General features: G+C 42.1%; 1 protein-coding gene across 10 annotated transcripts in view; it reads right to left on the bottom strand.

The window, feature by feature from the left end:
• arnt2 (aryl-hydrocarbon receptor nuclear translocator 2) overlaps nucleotides 1–19,729 on the bottom strand; it is a 383,517-nt gene that overhangs the window by 220,408 nt on the left and 143,380 nt on the right. For all 10 annotated transcript variants that reach the window (XM_073032942.1, XM_073032941.1, XM_073032949.1 and 7 more), the window contains 2 exons: nucleotides 18,546–18,611; nucleotides 18,326–18,411 (listed from right to left, as the gene is read on the bottom strand). In XM_073032942.1, the coding sequence (XP_072889043.1) occupies nucleotides 18,326–18,411; nucleotides 18,546–18,611 (152 nt within the window). The remainder of the gene's footprint in view (nucleotides 1–18,325; nucleotides 18,412–18,545; nucleotides 18,612–19,729) is intronic.

Consider the following 19,729-nt stretch of genomic DNA (forward strand, 5'->3'; position numbering starts at 1 on the left):
ATCGTCAAGGATTCCTCCTATCTGATCCACAATCTCTTTGACCCCTTACCATCAGGCAGGGGATACGGTAGCATTAGAACAAGGACTGTTAGGTTGGAAAATAGCTTCTTTCCTAGGCAGTGAGCCTACTGAACACCCTGCCATCTCATCACTTATGAAGCACCAGGAGCATTACACAGTTTACTTTGTAACATGTATCACTAATACATCTTATGCTAAATGTCAATTTCCTGGAATTGAACCTATTATTTGTTAAGTTATCTATGGTAACATTATTTTGTGTGTTGTGTGACTTATATGTACTGTGTGGTGCATCTTGGTCCAAAGAATGTTGTTTCATTTGGCAGTATACATGTAAACAGCTGAATGACAATAAACTTGAACATGAGGCAGGTACCTCTACCCTTTCCTGATTCCACCATTCAGAGGATTGAGAACCCCTCAGGCTGCAGCGCTGTATCCAGAGTATTGAGGGTGAGCCATGTCTCAGTGAAACAGAGAATGCAACAATCTCTCATTTCCCTCCATTACAGCAATCTTAATCTTAGGTCCTCTATCTTACTCTCCAGTGACTGTACATTAGCTACCAAGATGTTAGGTAATCATGCTCAAATTCTCTGTTGCATAAGCCTCAAGGGAAGTCCGCTCCTTCTTCCGTGGTTTCTATGCGCATGGCTACATCCCAATGCTTTAAGGTGTCATACCTGCATTCCTGAGAGTCAAGTTCACCGTACTTCAGGAGATCGTAACATCGCAAGTGAATTTAGAGGGTTCAAAGATGTGTTTCTTAAAGTGAAATTACAGGCTGCAGAGTGCAGCGAAAACAGTTCAGAACATGTTTATCAAGTAGTTTTGTGAGCAGCACGCAAAACATCACCGCATATTGCCAGCACCATCTTGTCCAAAAACCAAAGCAAAACCACTTCAATGGTCTAACAAAGATGTCCACCTCCTGACATCTAAAATGTCTCCCAACAAAAGTCTTAACCACTTGCTTTTGTTATGCAACAGCATAACTATTGCGAGTCTTGCAATGAGTGCCACCCAAACATTTTCCATCACATACAGAAGTACAAATAACTTGCCTGGATGAATGTAGTTCCAACATTCAAGAAAATGGATATAATTCATGACACTGGTACCATATCCACCACCCAATACTGTGATTGCCTCCTAAGCCAGCACAGTGTAACTACAATACGCAGCAGGTACTAAATGCCTTGCGGTAGTATATGCTCAAATGCAGCACCCAAACTCATGATCTGTAATACAAAGGCAGTCACTGTATAGCACACACTGCAGGCTCCCCTTCATCACACACTGACTTGGAAATGCATCTCCATTCCTTCATCATTGCTAGCCTAAATCATGGAACTTTCCACCCAACAGTTAGCATCTTTACTAGAACAACCATAGAATCTCAAATATTGGCTCCCTACTAGCTTATGGCCAATTAGGGATGGAATATTAAAACTGCCCTTACTAAAGTCCTCAGAAAACAATTGCCTCATGGTGTCAATGCCCTGGATTCAATCCTGCCCTTTGATGCTATCTGTGCAGTTGCAGGTTCTCCCTGTGAAAGCAAGGATTTCCTCTAGGTGCTCCAGTTTCCTCCCACATCCCACCTGTGTGTTAGTTGTTAGGATAATTTGTCATTGTAAACTGCTTCTAATATGTAGATTAGTGATAGAATCTGGGGATGTTTGATGGCAATGGGGGGATTGAATAAACTTGATTAGAATAGAATTAGTATAAAAATCAGTGCTTGATAGCCCACATGGCCTCAATGAGCTGTTGCCATGCTGTATCTCTCTGACTCATTGAACAATAACACAGGGACAGGCCCTTCAGCCCACAATATTGTGCCAAACCAATTAAATGGCTAACTAATCTCTTATGCCTACACAATGCCCACATCCTTCCATTTCCCTCGCATTCATGTGCCTATCTAGACACCTCTTAAAAGTTTTTAATGTTTCTGCCACTAATCTCACCCCAGGTAGCACATTTTAGGACCCACCACTCAGTGCCTCTCACATCTTCTTTGATATTGCTCCTCCTACCTTAAATGCATGCCCTCTAGTAATAGATATTTCAACCCTTGGAAAAGAATATTATAAGTGTACTCTATCTAGCCTCTCATAATCTTATAAACCTCTACCAAACCACCCCTCAGCCTCTGCCACTCCAGAGAAAACAACCCTCTAATAACACATGCCCTTTAATCCAGGCAGCATCCCGATATACTTCTGCACCCTCTCCAGAGCCTTGACAACCTTCTGAGAATGGGGTGACCAGAAACGTATGCAATGTTCCAGATGCAGCCTAAATACAATTTCATCAAGCTGCAACAAAGCTTCCTGACTTTTGAACTTAATGTCTTCACTAATAAAGGCAAGCATGCCGTATGCCTTTTTAACAACCCTATCAACCTGTGAAACAACTTTCAGGGAAATATAAACAGCCTCAAGATCCCTCTGCTCATCTTCACTACTAAGGATCTCTTTACATTTGACTTGCCAAGGTATACAGTTCACATTTGGCTGGATTAAACACCATATGACCATATAACAATTACAGCACAAAAACAGGCTATCTCGGCCCTTCTAGTCCATGCCAAACGCTTACTCTCACCTAGTCCCACCTACCTGCACTCAGCCCATAACCCTCCATTCCTTTCCTGTCCATTTACCTATCCAATTTTTTTTTAAATGACAAAATCGAACCTGCCTCTACCACTTCTACTGGAAGCTCGTTCCACACAGCTACCACTCTCTGAGTAAAGAAGCTCCCCCTCGTGTTACCCCTAAACTTTTGCCCATTAACTCTCAACTCATATCCTTTTGTTTGAATCTCCCCTACTCTCAATGGAAAAAGCCTATCCACATCAACTCTATCTATCCCCCTCATAATTTTAAATACCTCTATCAAGTCCCCCCTCACCCTTCTACGCTCCAAAGAATAAAGACCTAACTTGTTCAACCTTGTTCACCATGTACCATTTCTCCACCCATTTTTGCAACTGATCTATATCTCATTGTATTCTTTGCCAGTCATCTATGCTATCCACAACAGATTCAAACTTCATATAATCTGCAAATTTACCAATTCCACACATCTACATTTTCATCCAGGTCATTTATATACATCACAAACAGCAAAGGTCCTAATACAGATCCCTGCAGAATACCACTGATCACAGCCCTCCAGCTGGAACAAGTCCCTTTAACCACTACCCTCTATCTTCTATGGGCAATCCAGTTCTGAATCCAAACAGCAAATTCACTATAGATCCTATGCATCTTAATCTTGTGGATAGGCCTCCCACAAGAGACTTTGTCAAACCCCTTACTAAACTCCACTTAGACAACATCCATATTTCTACCTTCATCAATCACTCGTTTCCTCGTCACAAAACTCAATCAAATTAGTTAAGACTGAACTGGCCCCACAAAATCCTACATCAGCTCTCCCTAATTAAGCCATGGTTTTCCAAATGCTCATAGATCCTATCCTAAGGATTCTCCCATTACTTCCCTATCACTGATGCGAGATTCTCTCACCTCCAGTTCCAGGATTATCTCCTCTTCCCTTCTTGAATAATTGAACAACATTACCTAGTCGCCAGTCCTCCAGGACCTCCGTTGCAGCTAGTGAAGCCACAAAGACATTGGTCAGGGCTCCAGCAACCTCCTCTCTTGCCTCTCTCAATACCTGGGGTATGTTCCATCATCCACCATAATACTCTTTAGGAGACCAAACACTACCTCCTCCTTTACCTCAAAATTCCCTATATTCAGCACTGTTCTCTCTATCCTCCACATCCTCCTCCCAGGTAAATATTGACGTAAATACTCATTAAGGACCTTGCCCAAATCCTCAGCATCCAAGCAACTTCTTCTCTTGCTCCTGATGTATATATAGAATGCCTTGAGATTCTCTTTAATCCTACTTGCCAAGGACTTTTCATGGCCCCTCCTGGCTTTCCTAATTCCCTTCTTAAGTTCTTTTCTGGCTTCTTTATAATCCTCAAGGGTTCCAGCTTCCTAAGCTTTACATAATTTCCCTTTTTCTTCTTGACTAAATTCATCACCTCTCACAACATCCAAGGCCATCCTTGTCCTTTCTTCTTACTTGTACATACCTGTCCTGTACTCTGTGCGATTAGCCTTTAAACACCCTCCACATGTCAAATGTGGATTTGCCCAAAAACAGCTGTTCCCAGTTAACTCTCCCTAGTTCCTGTCTAATGCTCTCGTAATTTGCCCTGGTCCAATTTAATACCCTCCTGCAAGGTCTGTACTTATCCTTTTCTATAGCTATCTTAAACCATAAGGTGTTGTGATTGCTCCCTAACTATTCACCAACAGTCACCTGGACAAGCTCATTACCCACATCAGGTTGAGATGAGTACCTCCTCTTGTTGGACTGTCTGCATATTGTTTTAAGAAACCCTCCTGGATGCACCTAACAAGTTCTGCCTATCTTCAAGAGAAAATCTGCCGATGCTGGAAATCAAGGAAACACGCAAAATGCTGGAGGAACTCGGCAAGCTAGGCAGCATCTATAGAAAAGAGTAAACAGTTAACGTTTCGGGTTGAGACCCTTCATCAGGGCAGTCCCCTGCATTTTATGTGTGTTTCTGCCTCATCTAAACCATTTGCACTAAGAAGGTCTCAGTTTATATTAGGGCAGTTGATGTCCCCCTATTTCCTTACACTGCCTGCATATCTGATCCTCAATGTCCCAGTCGCTCTTGGGGGTCTGTAGTACAATCCCATCCCAGAGTGACTGCACCTTACCCATTTTTGAGTTCTACCCACACACTCTGTTGACAAGCCTTCCATTACGTCCTGAGTGCAGCTGTGATATTATCCCTGATTAATCATTTTACCTCTTTCTCTTATCTTTTATAAAACATTGCAACCCTGGGATATTAAGCACCCATTCCTGTCCTTCTCTCAACCAATTCTCTGTAATGGCCACACATCATAGTTCCATGTACTGATCCATGATCTCTAAGTTCATCACCTTTACCCATAATATTCCTAGCATTAAAATACACACTCTTCCAACTACCTGTCCCATCATATCTATTAATTTGCTCCTGCCTGATTTTACTGACCCTGACAACAACCTTCCTCTCCATCCCTCCACTTTCTGACCTGGTGTTCTGGTTCTCATCTCCCACTAAACTAGTTTAAAACCTCCTGAGTAACATTAGTGAACCTCTCGGCCAGGATATTGGTCCCCCTCCAGTTTAGGTGCAACCCATCCCTCTTCCACAGGTTACCCCGCCTCAGAAACGATTCCAATTATCCAACCTGAAACCCTGCCCCCTCCACCAGCTCCTCAGCCACATTCATCTGTACTATTATCCTATTCCTGCCCTGACTAGCACGTGGCACTGGGAGTAACCAGAGATTACTACCTTGTAGATTCTCCTCTTCAGCCTCTTCCCTAACACCCTGTACTCTTCCTCCTTTCTGCCAATGTCATTGATGCTAATGTGCACCATGACCTTTAGGTGCTTACACTCTCTCGAGAATATTCTGCAGCTACTCTGAGACATATATTTGACCCTAGCATCTGGGCAGCAATATACTGTCGTGGTGTCACTTTTACAGCCACAGAATCTTTTGTCCATCCCCTAATTATCAAGTCTCCTATCACCATCGCTCCACCTGATTTTACACTTCCCTGCTGAGCCTCAGAGTCAACCACAGTATAACTGACCCGGCTGCTGCTGTTGTGCCCTGATAGGTCATACCCACCCTCCCGCCCCCAGCAGTTTCCAAAATGGTATACTTGTTGCTGAGGGGAATGGTCATGGGGAAGCCTACACTGACTGCTTACTCCCATACTTCTCCTGGTGGTCACTCATCTACTATCTGAAGCCTGCATTCTGGGAGTGACTACCTCAGTAAAAGTCTCATCTATGAGGTTTTCAGTCTCCTAGATCATACAGAGCACATTTAGTTCCAGTTCCTTAACTTTGTCAGTCATGAGCTGAAGTTAGTTGTACTTCCTACAGATGTGGTCATCAGGGAGACTATTAGATACCCTGCAATCCAACATCTTACAGGAGGAGCAATCCTCTGCCTTAACTACCATCCTGCCTATTCTTGTTATACCTTTGGCTCTAAGTTCTTAAGCAAAATGATTCCAAATGTCTCAGCACCCTTAGTTTTTGCCTGTTCTCAGCGAGGCCTGGTGTGCCAAGGCCTGACCACTATAACATTGGCCCACTCCAACAATGACCAATCCCACAGTGGCCACTTTACACCTCACTTCTTTTTATTGGCCCAAATAATCCAAGCAAATTCCCACTCCGCAGACAGGTCTCAACAGGCCCCAGTTACGTTTTAAATCCGGTGCATAAAGTCCACTAGGAATTGTCTCCAACCCATTCCGCGATCTCTTTATCTGCAGACTCCAAGGTGCAAATTTCAGTTAATGATAAATCTCAGTTTAAGGGCTAAATGGACACTGTACTGAAAACCAGAATGGCGTAAAGTATCAGAACTAACTCCTATAAATAGACAACTTCATCCTCAAACTATTTCCACAAAATTCCATCAAATAGTGATCTCCTCTGTAATACTCAGAACCCACTACTGAACTAATAAGACCTTTGACAACTTGGCCCGGAGTATGCTATAACTCTGCTGGATCCTGGTTCTACCTTTGTTTCCAATATTCACATTTGTCTATCTCAGATTAGTAGTCAATTTTCAACAGCTCTTTTCTTTAGTACTACAATATCCTGAAACCTCCATCCCAAACAAACCTTATCAATAAAGCTGAGCAGCTAACAGGTTCTGCAAAAAAGCAGAGATTCATATCCATAAATGATCAACAAAAGCACAGGCTGACTTTATAAGAAAATAGTTCTTTTCTTATGCAAGCAACATAAATCTTATTATGTTACTATGCACTACCTATAAACATGATGAAACCTACTTCCTCCTATTCAACTTGCAAAATGCTTCTGGAATTCCAGTCACAAACCAACAGTAAAATAATAAACTTGCACTATTTATATCCAGCAAAGCTTTCTAATACCAAACTTTACCATTTACTCAATTTAGAGTACTTCTAAATTAAAATTAAAAAAACACTAGACAGTTTAACAACAAACAATTTGTTGGAAGAATTTAACAGATCGATTAATGTCTGTGGTAGGAAAGGAATTGTCAACATTTAGCAATGAAACCCTGCATCAGTACATATAAAAATTGAAATACTTAGCAGACCAGGCAACATAACCAGGCCAGACAGCGAGCTAAAACAACTCTAACTTCTCTTATTCACCTATCAACCAGATGAATTTATTAATAGATTTTTTCCACAACAACCCAGGTCTCATTTTGTCAATCGTTCATTTTGTCTTGCTTATTCCTCCTACATGTTCTCTGCAACTGTTTTTCCTCTTCACCAGCTTTCAAACTTAAATTATAAGACCATAAATATAGGAGCAGAATCAGACCATTTGGCCTATCAAGTCTGCTCCACTATTTCATCATGACTGATCCAATTCTCCCCTCAGTCCCAATCTCCTGTCTTCTCCCTGTATCCCTTCATGCCCTGATCAATCAAGACTCTATTAACCTCAGCCTTAAGTATACATAAAGACTTGGTCTCCATAGCTACCTGTGGCAAAGAATTCTGCAGATTCACCACTCTCTGACTAAACAAATTCCTTCTCATCGCCATTCTAAAAGGACAACCCTCATTCTGAGACTGTGTCCTCTGGTCTTAGACCCTTCCACCATAGGAAACATCCTCTCCACATCCACTCTATCAAGGCCTTTCACTGTTCAGTAGGTTTCAATGATGTCACCCTAATTTTTCTGAATTCCAGTGAAAACAGGCCCAGAGCCATTAAGCACTCTTCAGGACAAGCCATTCAATCCTGGAATTATTTTTTGTGAAGCTTCTTTGAAGCCCCTCCAGGTTCAGCACCTTCTTTCTAAGATTGATCACAATACTCCAAGTGAGACCTCACGAGTGTTTTATAAATTCTCAACATGACATCCTTGCTTTTATATTCTAGTCCTCTTAAAATGAATACTAACATTGCATTTGCCTTCCTCACCACAGATTCATCCTACAAATTAACCTTTAGGGAATCCTGCACAAGGACTCCCAAGTCTCTTTGCACCTCAGTTTTTTTTGTATTTTCTCTCCATTCAGAAAATAGTGAACCCTTTCATTTCTTCTACCAAAGTACAAGAGCACACACTTCCCTAAACTGTATTCTATCTGCCATTTCTTCTAATTTCTCCTGATCTGTCTACATTCTTCTACATCCTCTCTACTTCATCTTGACAGTAGAATTTAAGGTGTTGTTCCTCATCTGAAGCCACACTCAGGTTGGAGGAACAACACCTTATATACCGGCTGGGTAGCTCCAACCTGATGGTATGAACATTGACTTCTCTAACTTCTGTTAATGCCCCTCCTCCCCTCCTTACCCCATTCCCTGATATATTTAGTTTTTTCCCCCCCTCCTTTTTTTTTCTCTCTTTCTGCCCCTCACTCTGCCTGTACTCCATCTCCCTCTGGTGCTCCCCTCCCCCTTTCTTTCTCCCTAGACCTCTTTCCCTTCTCTGGCTCTGTATCCCTTTTGCCAATCACCTTTCCGGCTCTCAGCTCCACCCCACCCTCTCTGGTCTTCTCCTACCATTTCACATTTTCCCCTCCCTCTCCTACTCTCAAATCTCTTACTATCTTTCCTTTCAGTTAGTCCTGACGAAGGGTCTCGGCCTGAAATGTCAACAGTGCTTTTTCCTATAGATGCTGCCTGGCCTGCTGCGTTCCACAGCATTTTGTGTGCGTTCCTTATTCTTAGTCACTTTGCCTTTAATCCTGGTAGGAACATACAAACTCTGCACTCTCAAAATTTCTCCTTTTAAGGCCTCCCGCTTACCAATCATATCCTTGCCAGAGAACAACCTGTCCCAATCCACGCTTTTTAGATCCTTTCTCATTTCTTCAAATTTGGCCTTTTTCCAGTTTAGAGCCTCAACCCGAGGACCAGATCTATCTTTATCCATGATCAAGTTGAAACTAATGGTGTTATGATCACTGGAACCAAAGTGTTCCCCTACACACACTTCTGTCACCTGCCCTAACTCATTTCCTAATAGGAGATCTAATATTGCATCCTCTCTAGTCAGTACCTCTATGTTGATTTAGAAAACTTTCCTCAACACATTTTACAAACTCTAAACCTCCTAGACCTTTAACATTATGGGAGTCCCAATCAATATGTGCAAAATTAAAATCCCCTACTATCACAACTTTATGTTTCCTGCAGTTGTCTGCTATCTCTCTGCAGATTTGCTCCTCCAAATCTCACTGACTATTGGGTGGTCTATAATACAACCCCATTAATGTGGTCATACCTTTCCTGTTTCTCAGCTCTACACATATGGCCTCAGTAGACAAGCCCTCTAATCTGTCCTACCTGAGCACTGCTGTAACATTTTCCCTGACTAGCAATGCCACACCCCACCCTTCATCCCTCTGCCTCTATCATGTCTGAAACATCGGAACCTTGGAACATTAAGCAGTCAGTCCTGCCCCTCCTGTACCCAAGTTTCACTAATGGCTACAATGCCATAATTCCACGTGTCAATTCAGCTCGTCTCCCTTCCCCACAATACTCCTCGCATTGAAATAGACACATCTCAGAAGATTATTACCACCACACACAACCCTTCTATTTGTGACTTTACATGAACCTTTAACATCATTTATTTTCACCCCCACTCAATTATCTGCTCTGGTTCCCATCCCCCTGCAAATCTAGTTTAAACACCCCCCCCCCCCCCCGCCCCAATAGCACTAACAAACCTCCCTGCAAGGATATTGGTCCCCTTGTAGTTCAGGTGTAATCCGTCTATCTGGTACCACCTGTCCCAGATGAGGTCCCAATGATCCTGAAATCTGAAACCCTGCCCCCTACACCAGTTCCTCAGCCACGTGTTCATCCTCCAGAGCATCCTATTCTTACCCTCTCTGGCACGCGGCACAGGTAGCAATCCTAAGATTACCACCCTCGAGGTCCTGCTTTTTAACTTCCTACCAAGCTCTCTATACTCACTCTTCAGGACCTCCTCACTCTTTCTTCCTATGTCATTGGTACCGACGTGTACCATGACATCTGGCTGATCACCATCCCACTTCAGAATGCTGTGCACGCAATCAGACATCCCTGACCCTGGCACCCGGGAGGCAACAAACCATCTGGGAGTCTCTGCCACGACCACAGAACCTCCTGTCTGTTCCTCTAACTATCGAGTCCCCTATCACTACCGCTCTCCTCTTCTTCCCCCCTCCCTTCTGCACTGCAGAACCAAACTCAGTGCCAGAGATCCAGCTGTCGCAGCTTGTCCCAAGTAAGTCATCCCCCCCAACAGAATCCAAATCAGTATACTTGTTGTTAAGGGGAATGGCCACAGGGGAACTTTGCTCTGCCTGCCCTTTCCCCTTCCCTCACCTGATGGCAACCCAATTACCTGTGCCCTGCTCCTTTAGCGTAGCTACCTCCCTTAAAATCCTCATTCTTCCGAATGATCCAGAAGTCATCCAGCTCCTGCTCCAGTTCCCTAACGTGGTTTGTTAGGAGCTGCAGCTGGATGCACCTCTTGCAGGTGTCGTTGTCAGGGACACCAGAGGTCTCCCGGACTTCCCACATCCTGCAAGAGACAGACAGACAGACATATTTTATTGATCCCGAGGGAAATTGGGTTTCGTTACAGTTGCACCAACCAAGAATAGTGTAGAAATATAGCAATATAAAACCATAAATAATTAAATAATAATAAGTGAATAATGCCAAGTGGAAATTAGTCCAGGACCAGCCTATTGGTTCAGGGTGTCTGACACTCCGAGGGAGGAGTTGTAAAGTTTGATGGCCACAGGCAGGAATGACTTCCTATGATGCTCAGTGTTGCATCTCGGTGGAATGAGTCTCTGGCTGAATGTACTCCTGTGCCTAACCAGTACATTATGGAGTGGATGGGAGACATTGTCCAAGATGGCATGCAACTTGGACAGCATCCTCTTTTCAGACACCACTATCAGAGTCCAGTTCCACCCCCACATCATCACTAGCCTTATGAATGAGTTTGTTGATTCTGTTGGTGTCTGCTACCCTCAGTCTGCTGCCCCAGCACACAACAGCAAACATGATAGCACTGGCCACCACAGACTTGTAGAACATCCTCAGCATCATCCAGCAGATGTTAAAGGACCTCAGTCTCCTCAGGAAATAGAGCATTCTAACATCCTGCTTGGCATTCTCTCTACTCTAAACAAACAAAACAAAACTTACCGGAACCTACCCTTGCCTCTGCCTGTTCATGCCGAAGCCTGTTGAACCAAAGCCATCCCACTCTGTTCCCTCTCACTCCACTGCCCACTCTCAACACTGCCCGCTGTGTATGGTGGGTCTTTTTTTTTAAACCTTTGCCACTCTACGTCACCTGTGCAGACTAGCCTCTTTTCCCCAAGCAGTAGAAAAAAAAGACTTCTCTCCGAGATACCTTCACTCTCAGCCTCTTACTTCGATTTGAATATCTTCTCAAGGACTCTGTGGAGACCATCTGTCTCAATGATAATGTGATGTCAACAAGTGAATTTCGGAAATAACTGACGCAGAGAAAATGGAACCAAAGTCACATAGAGGAACTAAAAGTAATTAGTAAACAGAAGTACTAAAGAAATTAAGGACTAAAACCTGACAAATCCCTGGACCTGACAGCCTGCTCCCCATTATTGTGAAAGAACTGACTACAAATACAATGGATGCCTTAATGATAATCTATCAAAATCCTTTATATTATGGAAGAGTTCCAGCAAATTCAAGACAATTAATATAAAGATGCTTTTTAAAAGGCAGTGATATAAAAGACAAAAGTATAAACCATTTAACCTAATAAAAGTTGCCAGCAAAAGGCTGAAAACTTTAATTAAAAACATAGTATCTCAACTTTGTTTTTGATAAAGGGTTCAGATATTCCAGAGATTGCAAGCTGTCTGAGCTCATAGATATGTTTTTTACAAAGTGGTCCTGGGCAGTATATTCCACTTGGACAACCGCTCCCTGCACAATAGTACAGTCGGGTAGCACAGAATCCAACTGCATTCAGGTGATTAAAAGTGTCACAAGGTACTATTTTCAGGAAACACCCCAATTTTTTTGGGTTGAGTTAGGATTTTATTGTTAAACAATTTAAACATTATAAAATCTAACCAAACGTTCTTTTTACAAAATTGCTTTGAGTATGGATAATCATGAAACTACCTGCCTGTGAAAGATAGTTGCAGAACGAATGTTCCTAGTGCTTGGAGCATTTTATTAGGACAGCTATTATGCATTGAAATGCTGCCACATGATGATCTGATAAGATAGTTACATTAACCAACAGGCGTACACGTGTACCTAATAAAGTGGCCACTGAGTGTATGTTGCTATACCCAGCAGATTCTGGTTAATTGGGACACATTGGGACCAGTGTATTTTGCCTAATTAATCAGCGGCCCTAATTAGCAAGTTTCATGGAAATTGTTAAAAAGATATAAAAAAGATAAACTAAGGAACAAATTATGGATTTAAATGAAATACAGAACAAATAAGAACACTACCAATACTATTTTCATACTATAAAACCAATAATTATTGATGGAGGAATTCATCCAGTATACACTGCCGACTTTCGATTGACTGTAAAAGAACAAAATCAGCGTAGACCCGTAATGCAGAAAATGGACAGCCTTCACACAATGCAACACAAGTGCTTGCGACCGATTTTAGCTAGAAAAAGTGCTCTAAAACAATATCCTGTCCCAAGGGAATCTCAGCTATTTTCTCAATTAATTTTTGCTCTTTAAGAGTTGCCCCAAATAGGCAGCTGCACCAATTAACTAATGGCCCAGTTAACCGAATTCACTGTACTAAGTTTGGAAGCAGTACATAAGAGATTCAGTAGGAGAATTCCTGGAATGAGAGGGTTGTTAACTCAAAACAAGTTAGGCAGTTTAAATCTGTATTCCTTAGGAATTTAGAAAATAAGGGATGACCTTATTCAAACATATAAAATCCAAAGGATACTGAACAGGGTGAATGCTAAAGGTAATAGAGATGCAGATGCTAGAATCTGGGAAAAAAACATGTTTCAAAGGTTTTTTTCAAGATTCCAGATTATTAATACAATGCAAGTTCCATGGCTGTCAAGGATATAAATTGAAATGTCTGGGTTGTGAGTACAGGTCTTTCAATTATAAGTCTGGGAACTTAACTACAGCATCATCACTGCTATATCAAATGTTTAAGTTCAGAGTATGTGTAAATAAGTATGTTAAATTGAGAAGCATCTGCTTACAGGCAGCCACAAAGCAAGAAACCAAAAGAACCCAATTTAAAAAAGACAAATGCCTGAAGTGCAAGGAGAAAGAGAAACAAGCACAAATTGTGCAAACAATAAAAGCAAGCAACAGCATTCAGAATGAAATTGAGTCCATTGACCCGGAGCACAGAGCAGCCCGAGCAGCCCATAGCCTTAGTTTCAGTTCATCACACAGTGGGCCAAATCACCGAGCTCACAAACAGGAAGCCTGGAGCAGCCAGAACAGTCTCACAGTCTCAGTGTGCTGAGAGAGGAGTAAACCTTGCAGAAGAGTAAGCAGAATCAGCCCGGCCCCTGGCTCTGGTCCCAACGCCCTGCCTTTTCATTCAATCTGGGCCAGAGTTTAAATAGTCCAAACACTGAATTATCCACCACACTGGGACCCGGGCCCTGCTGAAGCAATATGCCTGGACCCCACCGCCCAGCCCATAGTTGCTGCCACGTTCTGGCCTGTACTCAATCTTTCCAAATTGACAGCGCTTAGATCAATCCAACCTAGCTCCTGGTTTAGGTGGATGAGCTGCAATACTCCTCCACTCCAACTGATACACTCATTCCAATTCATCTTCGATTCAGTCTCGAATATGCCTTGATCTCACCTTGACCACTTCTCCTCGAACATGCTGCATGCCTCGACCCTCAAGTCAACCTCGCCTTCGCTCGCCTCTTCATCATTTGCGGTGATAGTTTACCACAATTTACCATAGAAAAAATGTTATTAATGAAGTATTTAATCGTATTTCTTGCTTTATAAACTACCAGTAAGTGGTCACCCAACTTCAGTAGCGCCTTCTTAAACTGAAGCACAATTTCAAAAATACAAGTTAAAAATAGCAGAGAATGACAACTGGGAACAGACAGAAGAAAGCACACAAGTATAAGAAGGCCCACACCATATGGAACTGGAGACATAGCTAAAATGAAGTAGAAATCAGACCAATACCAAAGAGTGACTCGATGCCTACCACACCTCAAATCATACAAGGTCAATGAGGAGAATGGCATCCACAGACCAGGCTGTGCCTCAGGATGGCCACTCAAAACAAAAACAGTTGTAGCGATACTGCAGATTGCATCCTAACCAGGAAATGGGTGGATATCATAGCATAGCCAAAGGCAGTGGCAGAACTGCAAGCAATGAAGACTAAATCTGGAAGGAAAGTCCACTGACCCAAGTACCTGGATGGCTTTGTGCTAAAGCAGAGACAACAAGTGCTGCATGGTCATTTTGAACATTTTTTCTTTTGTTTTCATTATTAAAAGGAGGGATATACCATTTATGATTTGCACAGTACTGGTCAGTATGACTTTAAGAATTGATTCTTGGCAAATTTTCTTTCTCTCGGAGCAACAGTGATATGGAATATCAAAGTCTGCCTGCTTCTGTTGAAAAAAGCAATAGCAAAAGTTCTCGCTGACATGATCACTGCTTCCTTTATTTAATAAAGTATCCTTGTTGCTTGAATTCTAAATATTTTTCTAGTATCTTAAAGAGGAAAACCAAGACTGGTCTGGTTTCCACAACAAGAATCAGATTAACTTGATTAGACATTTTTATGAAGGGAAAATCATGTTAAATAAATCTAATTAAAGTTTTTGAAGATATGATTATTACCATGGAAAAGGGGAGTCATTGATGAGATATATATTTTCATAGAAGGCTATTACATAAAACAAGTGTTCACAGTTTTGTTAGTAACACATTACCATGCATTAGTATTGATTCAAACAATAAAAAGACAGTAACAGAAATGGACACTGTTCAGGTTGATAGACAGCTACTAGTAGGATGCCACAGGGATTTCTCCATTCCATTAGCTTTTCATTGCATTAATAAATCAAATTTTAAGACAGAGAGCAATGACACTTCGTACACTTCAATCTTGCCCCCCTCAATCTCCTCAGCCTCAACATATGTCACATCTTCAATAATTTGTCCTAGTCTCTGGATTATTCATGTAGTGATTTAACCACTGTAGCAGGTAACATCCCATTCTAGGAACAGCACTTCCATTTGTTTAGCAGTACCTCGGCATTGCATGAAGGATGCTTATCAAAGCTCATAATTGAAAACTAATGAGACTTGCACCTTCAGAATACAATTGCGAAAGGCTAGAGCATGAGTACCACAAAGTGTCCTTTTGCTTTGGACTGGTTACAATATAGTGGTAAGAAAAACTGTGTGTTACCTGCTCTGGAACCAACACTGCCAAGAATGAGTGAAAGTAGGACCACCTTTTGTAGTCTCAAAAAAAAGTTGTAATTGCACAGGCTTGATTCTATGAAGAGTGTAGTGTTTATGCAGGGTCTCTGAACACAGCAAGTAATTGACTCGATAGTTCCCCAAACAGCATGTCAGATTGCTTCAGCATAATGCAAATCATCATCCTGCATGCAAAACTGCTCATAATCAATAGAAGGTGAATTAATCTGACATATTCACATCAAGTAAAAACTATGATGGAGAGATCAATAATACCCTGCTCACACAACATCAAAGAACAGGTGAAATGACATCATCAGCTAAACTACAGGGAGTTCCAGATTAACTAGGAATTCTAAACATTGTTATTCTATTCTCTCACTGTAGAAGCATCTACAAATATAACAGTTAACTACAAATACTTTAATCAAATGTGTACTACAAGAACAGTTTACAAATGGCAAGACACATGACAAGAACACTGGAATCATGTGACTATTGATCTACCTCTAATACCTAAATATTTTCCTTAACAACAGTGCACAAGCAGCTGCCAAGAGAAATATAGATGTTGAAATCTTAAAGATCATAGAGAAACGTAAAATAACAACAGAAAAGGGCAAAAAGAGAAAGGGGTGACAGGATGGTAGGGTACAGGAACCATGGTGTACAAAGGCTGTTGAAAATCTAGCCAAGAAGAAAAGTAAAGCTTATGAAAGGTTCAAAAAACTCGGTAATGAAAGAGACCTAGAAAATTATAAGGCTAGCAGGAACTTAAGAATGAAATTAGGAGAACCAGAGTGGGCCATGAGAAGGCCTTGGCGAACAGGATTAAGGAAAACCCCAAGGCATTCTACAAGTATGTGAACAGCAAGGGGATAAAACATGAGAGAATAGGACCAATCAAGTATGACAGTGGAAAAATGTGTATGGAACCAAAGGAGGTAGTGGAAGTTCACTTGGTGATTGTAGGGATGACAAACAGCGAACTGAAAAGCTTGAGCATACAGACATTAAGAAAGAGGATGTGGTGGAGCTTTTGGAAAGCATCAACATGGATAAGTCACCAGGACTGAACGAGATATACCCCAGGATACTGTGGAAGGCGAGGGAAGAGATTACTGAGCCTCTGGCAATGATCTTTGCATCATCACTGGGGATGAGAGAGGTTCCAGAGCATTGGAGGGCTGCAGATGTTGTTCTCTTATTCAATAAAGGGAGTAGCGATAGCACTGGAAATTATAGACCAATGAGTCTTATTTTAGTAGCTGGTAAGTTGATGGAGAAGATCTTGAGAGGCATAAATATGATTAGAAATAGTCGGCATGGCTTTGTCAAAGGCAGGTCATGCCTTACAAGCCTGATTGAATTTTTTAAGGATGTGACTAAACACATTGATGAAAGAAGAGCAGTAGATGCAGTGTATATGGATTTCAGCAAGGCATTTGATAAGGTACCTCATGCAAGGCTTATTGCAAAAGTAAAAAGGCATGGGATCCAAGGGGATCCAGAACTGGTTTGCCCACAGAAGGCAAAGAGTGGTTGTAGACGGGTCATATTCTGCATGGAGGTTGGTCACCAGTGGTTTGTTTCAGAGATCTGTTCTGGGACCCCTTCTCTTTGTAATTTTTATAAATGACCTGGATGAGGAAGTGGAGAGATGGGTTAGTAAATATGCTGATAACACAAAGGTTGGGGGTTTTATGGATAGTGTGGAGGGCTGTCAGAGGTTACAGCAGGACATCAATAGGATGCAAAACTGGGCTGAGAAGTTGCAGATGGAGTTCAACCCAGATTAAGTGTGAAGTGATTCATTTTGGTAGGTCAAATATGATAGCAGAATATAGCATTAATGGTAAGACACTTGGCAGTGTGGAGGATCAGAGGGATCTTGGGGTCCGAGTCCCTAGGACACTCAAAAGCTGCTACAAAGGTTTACTCTGTGGTTAAGAAGGCATACGGTGCATTGGCCTTCATCAATTGTGGGATTGAGTTTAAGAGCAGAGAGGTAATGTTGCAGCTATATAGGACCCTGGTCAGACCCCACTTGGAGTAGTACTATGCTCAATTCTGGTCGCCTCACTATAGGAAGGACGTGGAAACTATAGTAAGGGTGCAGAGGAGATTTACAATGAGGTTGCCTGGATTGGGGAGCATGCCTTATGGGAATAGGTTGAGTGAACTCGGCCTTTTCTCCTTGGAGTGATGGAGGATGAGAGGTGACGCGATAGAGGTGTACAAAATAATGAGGGGCATTGATCGTGTGGATAGTAAGAGGCTTTTCCCCAGGGCTCAAATGACTAGCACGAGAGGGCATAGTTTTAAGGTGTTTGGAAGTAGGTAATGAGGAGATGTCAGGGGTAAGGTTTTTACGCAGAGAGTGGTGAGTGCGTGGAATGGGCTGCTGGTGGTGGTGGTGGAAGTGGAAATGATAGAGTCTCTTAAGAGACTCTTGGCTAGGTACATGGAGCTTAGGAAAATAGAGGGCTATGGGTAGCCCTAGGTAATTTCTAAAGTAAGTACATGTTTCTATGACTTAATAGGAAGGTGGGGGAGAATAAAAATGTGATTGTGTAATCGTTGTGTACAACAGATCTTTGATGGTGAACATGGACTCGGTGATCTAAAGGCCACCTTCCATGTTGTATGACTGTATGACTCTATATATAAAAACTATATTACACTTCTTATTCCTGTAATTTACCTGCTGGTGGCCAAGCCTTGATGTATCCAGTGCAATGAACCACCGAATACTGTGATTCTCCTTCCTTCACAGGTCCCAAACCATTCCTGGGTAAACAAAAATGGGTAACATTTCTCACTTTAACTAAAGTAACAACTAAGTGACTAAATAAAGCAGAATCAGAGGGTTTTCAGATTAATCTAAATAGTTAACAGCTAACATACAAATGTATAAGAGATACCTGTATCTCTTTCGCAGAACCGTCAGTCTACTCAATGAGATGTGTTCCAGAGGAGCTGTTCCATACCTGCATTAAAATGGCAATGGTTAATGCATGTCAAATACGAGTGTTCTTTGGGCTGTTTGAATAACGAAAGCCTATTTTACAGCAATATCACTTTTGCACCAGAACTCTTTCCAGTCATTTTCATTTGAGCACACAATAAAATTATAACTCCCATCAGTGCCTCCAATGTAATGAAATATGAGCTGTTATGCCCGCAGCCCCCTCCTTTGTGAGAATCGCAAGGGCACTAGTGGGTTGGGTCAGTGGACCCAGGAAATGGGAGAGAGACGTGCCGAATGCCTCGTTCCCCGGCGATGTAAAATGACGCGACATTGGCCATTGTCTCTTGGAGACACATTTGTGGATTGGGGACTATGCTACGTGCAAGCCCTCGGGCAAAGTGGGCTGGTTGAGAGAGAGATTGCATCACCCCCAACCTGATTGACATCTACTACCCTGCGAGTCAAGATAAAAGAGGGGCTGTAGAGACGGCCCCTCAGACGCACCAGAAGAAACGTTAGCGATCCCGTAATAGCGGGAAGCCATTTGAAGAAAGCCACGTGCGTTCGGTTCCCTTGCCTGGGAGGGGCCGGTGGCTGGTACCACGGACAACGATTTTTGAACTAATAACGGGGAACCAACTCCCCCGACTCAACGGAATCGGCCTCATAAAAGACACGGGCAAGTTTAAGACTGTCTCTCTCTACAACCCAAAAAGAGCTGCATCTTTAATGACAATTGACTTTTATTTCTTCATCGGACAATACAGTAACCCCTAGACAAACGATAGAGTTATTTCTTATTGAAGATTATGATTATACCCGCGCTTTTAGATTGAGTATTGACGACATATATTATCTGAATGTTTGTATTAATCTTATTTTTGTGCCCCTTTATAAATAAAGACTTTTAAAAATAGTACCATCAGACTTCAACGGACCTCTCTATCTTTGCTAGTAAGTGACCCAGTTATGGGGTACATAACAGAGCAAATGTAATGAGATGCGAGATCATGTACAACAGGGTGGGAGCAGAAATCTACTATGAATTCAACTATAAAATCTACCAGAGCAGTCACTGCATAATGTAGAACACTTTCAGTCAACAAGTAGCATGTATATAGAGCTCTTAAACAAAGA

The sequence above is a fragment of the Hemitrygon akajei genome, chromosome 30 (assembly GCF_048418815.1).
Source record: "Hemitrygon akajei chromosome 30, sHemAka1.3, whole genome shotgun sequence".
NCBI lineage: Eukaryota > Metazoa > Chordata > Chondrichthyes > Myliobatiformes > Dasyatidae > Hemitrygon > Hemitrygon akajei.